This window comes from Entelurus aequoreus, linkage group LG20 (assembly GCF_033978785.1).
Source record: "Entelurus aequoreus isolate RoL-2023_Sb linkage group LG20, RoL_Eaeq_v1.1, whole genome shotgun sequence".
In the NCBI taxonomy this organism is placed as follows: Eukaryota; Metazoa; Chordata; class Actinopteri; order Syngnathiformes; family Syngnathidae; genus Entelurus; species Entelurus aequoreus.
This window is the reverse complement of record NC_084750.1, coordinates 30,184,377-30,193,677: the sequence shown is the minus strand read 5'-3', so window position 1 is coordinate 30,193,677 and position 9,301 is coordinate 30,184,377. Positions and strand designations below refer to the sequence as shown.

Sequence of the window (9,301 nt, the reverse complement as noted above, 5' to 3'; positions counted from 1 at the left end):
AAACTTTACCGCGGCAGGTATCTTTTTCTATATTTTTATTGTAATATTTTCAGTATGTGTTCGTTGTATTTTTGGCCAAAGTAAGACAAAGAAAACAATCTGAATTTGTCTTTATTTTTTAGTTTTATTGCCATGATTTCCCTTCATGCGGCCCCTGAGCTAAAATGAGTTTGACACCCCTGGTCTAAATAAAACTCGACAGTAAATTTTAATAATCATACATTATTATTTTTATTGTGTTCAGACTAAATAATATGGGGGCCATTTGTGGACTGCAGCTCATTATTAATTATTTTTTAAATACAAATATAATAACAATGACAATAATAGAACATCACGCAGAAGTAAAAGGGCCACGCCAAAAATATCAAAAACAAAAATATTAATACATGCTTTGTTACCTACAACAGAAATCAACAGGGGGTCTGGGGGTACAACAGGTACTGCAGGGGGCCTTGACATTTTCGGTTGATTGTTTTTTCCCCCACACATGTATAAGTCTTTAAAGGGGTCGTATAATTATTGTTTTTCTACATCAGGGGTTCATAACCTTTTTAAACTCGGGGCCTAACTTTTACACTGCAGAGGGGGCCCACTCATATAGTAATATTTAATTAGTAATTTTACTCTTGATTTTGATAGTATTCAATTATCATATGTAACCTACTTAGTTTATAAGCTAGTCAAATGATCTGAAAAAATGTTTTAGTCCCAAAAATGAGTATTTATTTAATATAAACCTATAGTCTAAGATTACATTAATAATAAATATATTTTTTAACTAAACTGTAAAAAAAAAAGATAAAATCCAAATGAAAATACAGCTTCACTACTTTGGTCATAATTTGTGTGCTCAAGAAACTTTTATGACTTCTTCTGTATGTTGGATATTGTCATTACTGCCACAAGTGGTGGACAAGTGTATTACAACGTCCCATAGGAACCACAGTCGAGAAACAGTTTTTTTTGGCGTCCCTCCAGGGCCTATGATTAAGAAACACTGATCTACAACAGAGGGCTTTTCACAAGGTACTGCAGGGGCCGCGAAATGACAATGTGTCCAAAAGAAGGCTGCATGACAAAAATAAAAAATACTTAAATTACTCATTTTGGGGGGGGGGGTTCTCAGTCGCTGTCTGTGTTGTAAGAGCATTCAAAGTTCAAATCGGCCATTTTAGAGTTAAAGAGGAATGTGACCCACCATTCTGCATGCAAGAGTCCTCCCAGATCCTTTCGTTCTCCGGCTGTCTAAATAATGAGGTGACTAAGATTGAAGATTAACAATTTATTCTATACAAAAAAAAGAGTAAGCGCTGGAGAGGAGACCAAGCTGTTCAAAGTTTTGGCGGAGTTCGAAACCGAAAGTTACACATTCTTGTTCACGCTCTGCACCTGGTACATCCTGACACCATGACAACTGAGATAAATGTGTGTGTGCATAGATAATAAAGAGGGTGAGCTCATTCTCTTCCTCTCTTCGCACGACACAAAGGGAAAAGCTAGAAACTTCTAAGGTGTTTCATTTTGCCCAAAGGTGGGAAAATACTCCCTTAACTTGAGTCAAAAATCCCCAAAACACTATATATTTTGAAAATAGTTGTTAATACTGATGATTCTGTATAAATCATATTTAGGGAAGGGTTTTGAAAAAAAAAAACTTTAAAAAAATATATTTTAGTGTTTTTTTTCCCCTGATGAAAATAATTCATATGGAAGTGTATGCTTTGATATTGGCCAACCATGATGTCATAGGGCGGAGGCCACTGATTCCGATGGTATTTGATGGGGTTCTTCCAGACTTCCACACCCAACTCCTCCTTGTTTTTCGGCCTGGGTGATGTAGTGGTTCACATAGCTCCACAGGCGACTGGCCAATGCTGTAGTAATCCACCTTCCCTCCCCACAAGTCAGCTGGGATAGGCTCCAGCTCACACCTGGCTCTGAGCAGCAATGTCCAATGTATGAGGAATTGAGTTACTGAATAGTTACATCATATAATTGTGACTTTCTTAGCATTCACACATAAGATTATACACCAAAAAAAGTATATTTTATTATTAATCTCTACTTTTTTTGGCCGCCTTCTTCTCTCTTAGCATAAGCATGCTAACTTTGTTGTGCTAATTTTGTAACCCTTTTACCGTCTCACATAAATTGGTACAAAACCCAAAACCAGTGAAGTTGGCACGTCGTGTAAATGGTAAATAAAAACAGAATACAATGATTTGCAAATCATTTTCAACCTATATTCAATTGAATAGACTGCAAATAAAAGATACTTAACGTTCGAACTGGAAAACATAATTTTTTGCAAATATTAGCTCATTTGGAATTTGATGCCTGCAACATGTTTCAAAAAAGCTAGCACAAGTGGCAAAAAAGACTGAGAAAGTTGAGGAATGCTCATCAAACACTTATTTGGAACATCCCACAAGTGAACAGGCTAATCGGGAACAGGTGGGTGCCATGATTGGGTATAAAAGCAGCTTCCATGAAATGCTCAGTCATTCACAAACAAGGATGGGGCGAGGGTCACCACTTTGTGAACAAATGCGTGAGCAAATTGTTTAAGAACAACAATTCTCAACCAGCTATTGCAAGGAATTTAGGGATTTCACCATCTACGGTCCATAATATCATCAAAAGGTTCAGAGAACCTGGAGAAATCACTGCACGTAAGCAGCAAGGCTGAAAACCAACATTGAATGCCCGTGACCTTTGATCCCTCAGGTGATACTGCATCAAAAAGCGACATCAGTGTGTAAAGGATATCACCACATGGGCTCAGGAACACTTCAGAGAACCACTGTCAGTTTGTCGCTACATCTGTAAGTGCAAGTTAAAACTCTACTATGCAAAGCCAAAGCCATTTATCAACAACACCCATGCAATGTGTTGCTGCCAATAAATTCAAAGTCAATGATTATCTGCAAAAAAAATTTTTTTTTTCTGAGTTCAAACATTAAATATCTTGTCTTTGCAGTTTATTCATTTGAATATAAGTTGAAAATGATTTTCAAATCATTTTATTCTGTTTTTAATTTACAGATTACACAACATGCCAACTTCACTGGTTTTGGGTTTTGTACTGTACTTGACATACGCTGTTAGCAAGCTAACTTTATCATGCCAACTTTTTTGGACAATTTTGGCGCCATACACCTCAGTCATATACTCGGTCCATATAAGGTAGCTTTTTTTAAAGCAAATTTGAAACTTTTTCAGCTAATTTCACAGCTGTTCACCTCAGTCATATAACATGGGACTTATTGTACATGCTAACTTTTTTAGCCACTTTTGCTACTGTACACCTCCAAGTCATAAATGGGTACGTGACACATGCGAGCTGTTATCAAGGTAACATAGTAGGCTAACTTTTGTAGCTAATTTTCAATCTCAAGAGTCACAACATGGTACCGTATTTTTCGGATTATACGTCGCAGTTTTTTTTCATAGTTTGGCCGGGGGTGCGATTTATACTCTGGAGCGATTTATGTGAGAAATTATTAACATATTACCGTAAAATATCAAATAATATTATTTATCTCATTCACGTAAGAGACTAGGCGTATATCAGCTATCGTCACACACACACGTAAACCAATAAAAATTTGGCGGGGGCGGGTCATGGCAGAAGTGCATTGTGAAAAAAAAGATGCTACCTGCTACTACTTCCGTACCTATGAAAATTTATCATTTCAACATTGGCGGTAACTTATAAAAACCGAGAAGGGCTGAACAAAAATGGCACCGAAAAGGAAATCATATACTGCAGGTTACAAGCTGGAAGTAGTGAAATATGCAGCAGAAAACAGCAATCGAGCAGCAGAAAGAAAGTTTGGAGTAAGCGAGAAACTTGTAAGGGACTGGCGAAAAATGTCCCCAAAAAATGTGACTTATACTCTAGTGCGACTTATATGTTTTTTTCCTTCTTTATAATCCATTTTCGGCCAGTGCGATTTTTACTACGGAGCGACTGATAATCCAAAAAATACGGTACTTGACTCATGCTAACCGTTGGCATTTAGGTTCGGTTTACGCACATGCAGCATTAACATCATTTCCCCGAACCTGCATATTCTAGTTATGTGTGTTCTTTTCCCCTGCGGGTTTTACGACGGCACATTTATGAGAGCAGTTGCTGATTTTCATGGAGTTTAATAGCAAATCGACTTGTGTGGATACAAAAAAACAGGATGGGCGAGGTTGTCCCAACAATGGAATGTGATTTTTCTATTGTTTGTGGACTTACATCAGCCAATGAAAGCTTTTGTCTCGTGTGTATTGTGTGGTGTGTGTTTTTCCATCCGTTAGTTCTTCCTCTTCCCCTTGGTGGCCACCTTGGCCGGTGCTGCGGAAGGCGCAGCTGCTTGGTAGAGGGCGGCCGATATCTTGTTGATGTAGTAGAGGGCGAAGAGGGAGAAGATGAGGCTGCATGGCGAGGACGAGGAAGTGAGAGGGTTTTAAAAAAAAGGAAAATGAAGACATGGAGTCAAGTGTTACTGACCAGGTGGTGACACACACTCGGTGGACAAGACCAGATGCAAACAAGGACAAGCACAGGCACAGCAGAACTGGAAACAAACAATAACATTGTTAAATCACACAATGTGATCAAAACTATGCAGGATTTACTTTTTTATATCATAACAGGAATACAGTTTGTGTCCTTTAACACGTGTCATAGTGCAATTTGCATAATTGGTCCAAAAAAGTAAAAAACTAACAACAAAAGAACAGGCTTATTAGTATAAACTTTGAATCTTTTCTCATTACATTCTTTTTGCACTACAATGGAACCTACATTTATGAAACAGACCTATTAAAAATATACTTCGGTATATAATGAATGTTTCATCCACCCTTTGTGTGCCTGCAGGGCAGCCATTTTGTGGCCGGCAGCACATCCATTATGGGCATCAGTCAGCTGCTGTTAGCTACTTTGCTACGTTGTGTGCCTTTTAAGTGTTTTTTTAAGCCTTTTTACAACCTGTTTCTAGTTTTGCTAGCTCAATATGAGTCAAAAGAAAGCAATGGACAAGCAATGTGGGGTTTGAAACGTTCAGGAAGTATCCAGAGCGTTGTCGACACTGCCTTCTGCTACCCTAACCCTTTATTCTGATGCAGGCAAAGAAGATTAACCGACAAGGTAGAGTGGATTTTTTTTCTCTAATCATTGTACCGACCTGGCTGATAAATTAAGGAGTTGTGTGTTTACTAACTGTGAGTGCACAACAGGCTAAAGACGGTGTGTGGGTGTACTAGCATGCTAAACTTTTGAGCTCACTTTGTTACCCAATTTTGCCACCGTACACAACAGACATAGCTTGGCACATGACACATGCTACCGAACTGCCTGTCATCTTTTCTACTGCTGTTTCATTGTGACCTTACACCTCCCCCTTGCCCTCTGTAGGGCATATCAAGTACTGCATGTCTGTGCATTTCTTTAATGGGACTGAATGGTTTCAATGTCGATGTTTAGTACCTTTTGAAGGGACCTTCTTTACAGCACAAGACTTGAATTATCATATCCCTCGCTTGTTTGCTCCACTTTTGAGAGACGAACACTCAGTTAAAAGTTCCTAATACTGGGAACACAATACTGTGTGTCACACACGACATTGTAAAATTAGTACAAAAACAATAACTCTAGCATAGCTATGTGAGCTACATGCTAATATTACTTACATTTTAACAGCAACATCATGCTAGGTTAGCACATTGACAAACAACACAACATCAAACTTAGAGCTCCCAAGTCTGTAGCTGACATGACAATAGCTGGCAGAACTCCAGACTTTATTCTAAGATGTGGAACAAAGCTTGCTTTTATAACAATCTTTTTCTTTACAACGCTCTCTTATCTAGCTAGAGGTGGGTCACAGGCGGTATGAGGAAATATGTTTTTCCTTCATGACCTAATAAAAATGCAGAACTTCAAAGGCAAGTGGTTGAGCACGTATTCTCACAAGTGGAACAAATGAGGGAGATGATAGACTTTTCTCATTTTGGTGCTCATAAACAGACTCTAGGCCAGGGACACATATTACAGTTAGAACATCATTAAATATATCTGTATGCTAATACAATTCTAATACAGGAATAAGACAAAAAATATATAGGAGCTTACATGGAAGAACTATCTGCTTTCATTATGAAACATTCTAAAAATATTTTTATAAATTATTATTTTAATATTTTAAGACCTGCATCATTTATTTGTTACTAAGTTATTACAAATACATTATAAATATCATGCCCTTCCTAGAGCAACTTGCTACTACTTAGTCATAATTTGTCAAAAATAAATAAAATACTTTTTTTTTTTTTTAAACGGCCAAAAAATGAAAAAAAAATTAAATATTTTTGGTGCTGAATTAAAGTGACTTCTGTTTCCTGAAAAATTGAGCAAAAGTGAATTAAACGCATGCAAGAAACATAAACAATAGAGATATGTCGAGTCTTTTGAACATCTCTTTTAAGTGAACAATGAGGACCGATTCCCAGTTGTGAGTAAATTTTTGTGCGTATGCAAATTTGGTGTCAGCAATTGCCCACTCTGCACGTGCGTGCCACCCGCTGGCAACTGGACTACAACATGAGTCAGAGTTAAAGGAAATGTATCAGCATTTGGATTAACTTATTTTCCCCAAAAAAATGTATTAAAAAAAAAAAAAAATATATATATATATATATATATATATATATATATATATATATATATATATATATATATATACACACGCACTTTATTTATATATATATGTATATATATAAACATACATACAAACATGTATATATATATACATACAGTATATACACATATATACATTATATATATACATATATATATATACACACACATATATATACACACACATTTTATATATATATATATATATATATATATATATATATATATATATATATATATATATATATATATATATATATTTTTTTTTTTAAAAACATTTTTCAATTGTATTTAGGTTTAATTTTTATTTGGATTCACTTTTCTGGTTCATTATTTTAAAGTGCAATAGTTCAAGCGTACAATTTTGTACTTACATATTTATTATGTCCCAATTTTTATTCATTATGCTACACATTTTCTAGGTGAGGAAAAATTCAAACGAGTGATGTCACTGCCAAAGCATGGAAAACATGGCACCGCCTTATGGAATGCTTACAACGAAAACACACCAAAAAAATAAAATTGTATAGCCTATATTTCAGAATGAATCCCACCAAAAGAGTAATCCATCCATCCATTTTCTACCGCTTTTCCCTTTCGGGGTCGCGGGGGGTGCTGGAGCCTATCTCAGTCATACTTGCCAACCCTCCCGATTTTCCCAGGAGACTCCGAATTTCAGTGCCCCTGCCAAAAATCTCCCGGGGCAACCATTCTCCTGAATTTCTCACGATTTCCACCCGGACAACAATATTGGGGGCGTGCCTTAAAGGCACTGCCTTTAGCGTCCTCTCTCACCTGAAAAGGAGACTATTATATATGTCTCCGTTATCCATAGGTTTATCTATAGCCCATAAAGTAGGCAGGCACAGAGCTATTTCTCAGCGTGTGTTTATTCCAGCCGGCACGTTAATATACTGACACACAACATCCGGACTCCCATCATGCATTGCTTCAAAAACTACGGCAAGTAGTAATGTCCAAAAACATAACAGAGACGAAGCAGAAGAACGAAGAAGAGACGTGGCGACGACGAGTAAGAAGAAGTACGCTTGCAAGTTCCAAAGTGATTGGAAAAAATAATTTCAGTTCATCCAGGACAGCTCAAAGGGAAAGGGGTATGCTGCCTGCACATTTTGTAGATCAATCTTTTCCATCATGAATGGATTATTTATATATACATATACATGAAAATATATATATATATAAAATATATACTTGAAAATATACACCCCCCCACCTAAACACCCCCCCCCCCCCCCCCATCTCCTGAATTCGGAGGTCTCAAAATTGGCAAGTATGATCTCAGTGTGTGCAAAATAAATTATTCTAATTTAAATATTGTCATATAACTGATACTAGAGATTGTCTCCTTGATTAAAAATAAACAAAAACGAGGGACTCTTTTGAACGGCTCTTTGAAAGAAATGGTTCCTCAAGATCTGTCTCCCTCCAAAGAGTCAAAAATGCCATCTCTAGTTAACAAATTCACTTACTTTCTGGGAAAATCTTGGCTTGGAATCCCTTCCCAAAAAACACATTTTCCAGGTTATTAAACGCCTGAAGAAATTAAGTTAAAGGTTAAACATTTGTAGTTGATCAACATTCGTTATAAGCCCAACAGCTGCACAATAACGGTTCCAGTGATGAGTTAAGGATACAGTGAGGGAGCAGATGAAGAGTATGGAGCCCAGGAAGCCTCCCAGGATGGTAAACCACTCTGAGGAGGCCAGCTGTTTACTGAACATCTGCATGCCTGCAAACACCAACACCGACAGCAGGCTGGACAGCACCAGAGAAGTGGCCGTGTTTGCTGCTGCAAAACACAGTGTTTGCTATTAAAACGTCCACAGTCACTGTAAAAGCAGATGAGTTAGAAATGCAACATCCCTATATCACTACTGCATCACTTTAAATATAAAATATGTTATCTTGAAGACTTGTGCAAAGTTAACTCACAATCGACTTGTGACACGTCATTGCTCAGCCGGAAGTCCTACCGGTTCTAAGCTAATGCTAATTTACAAACCTAAAAGCTACCAGTAGAGGTGTAAAAGCGACGTTATGCATTATTTTATTTATTCCTATTGAATCTTACTTCAACTTTGTTTTTACTGGCCAACAGTTTCGTGTCAAAACTGTCAAAAATAAATAGCATATACAAATAGCAGCTAGCTAGCGTTCTCAAACAAGCTAGCTCAAGCACCCCAACATACTTAAACTTACATAATGAGCCCATGAAAATAGGAATACATACCCATGGTTCTAAATCCAAATTTTGTACGCGTTGTTAACTTTAAAAAAACTGTTTTTAAATGTCAAATTTTATTTCACCGAACGAGCCTGATGGCTAACAGCCGGGAACTAGGAACTAAAGTACGTTTCACCCGGTCCAAATTAGAAGTGGGACAAGTAGGCGTGGTCATAGTAAACGAGTAAGCTTTGTGGAAATGAACAAAGAAATACAATTACGCCCGATTGTAGCTGAGATAGGCTCCAGCGCCCCCCGCGACCCCGAAGGGATTAAGCGGTAGGAAATGGATGGATGGATGGACGTATAAATATGAAAAATTACCAAATAAAAAAAAAAATAAAAAAAATTGAGAT

The 9,301-nt window shown here is 37.1% G+C and overlaps 1 protein-coding gene across 3 annotated transcripts; it reads right to left on the bottom strand.

The window, feature by feature from the left end:
* Positions 1-1,774: 1,774 nt before the first annotated feature.
* Positions 1,775-9,118, bottom strand: krtcap2 (keratinocyte associated protein 2). Of its 3 annotated transcripts, XR_009822190.1 has the most exons (6): positions 8,952-9,118; positions 8,356-8,510; positions 8,191-8,254; positions 4,508-4,574; positions 4,253-4,431; positions 1,775-1,940 (listed from the first exon to the last, which is right to left on the bottom strand). XR_009822190.1 is itself a non-coding variant. In XM_062029950.1 (5 exons), the coding sequence occupies exons 1-5, from the start codon at positions 8,953-8,955 to the stop codon at positions 4,311-4,313; spliced, it is 411 nt and encodes a 136-aa protein (XP_061885934.1). In that variant the 5' UTR covers positions 8,956-9,118; the 3' UTR covers positions 4,143-4,310. The 3 variants fall into 3 exon arrangements, 2 of the variants coding, with proteins under 2 accessions (XP_061885934.1, XP_061885935.1); XM_062029950.1 differs by lacking the exon at positions 1,775-1,940 and having other exon boundaries at positions 4,143-4,431; XM_062029951.1 differs by lacking the exon at positions 1,775-1,940 and having other exon boundaries at positions 4,143-4,431; positions 8,356-8,507; positions 8,952-9,116.
* Between the last annotated feature and the right edge of the window lie 183 nt (positions 9,119-9,301).

What these genes read in the sequence shown, in the direction of transcription:
- krtcap2 (XM_062029950.1), bottom strand. An exon ending in AGCCAAGATTTTCCCAGAAA is followed by an intron (nt 4,575 to 8,190) that starts GTAAGTGAATTT and finishes GTTTGTTTCCAG; the next exon opens with TTCTGCTGTGCCTGTGCTTG. An exon ending in CGAGTGTGTGTCACCACCTG is followed by an intron (nt 4,432 to 4,507) that starts GTCAGTAACACT and finishes CTCGCCATGCAG; the next exon opens with CCTCATCTTCTCCCTCTTCG.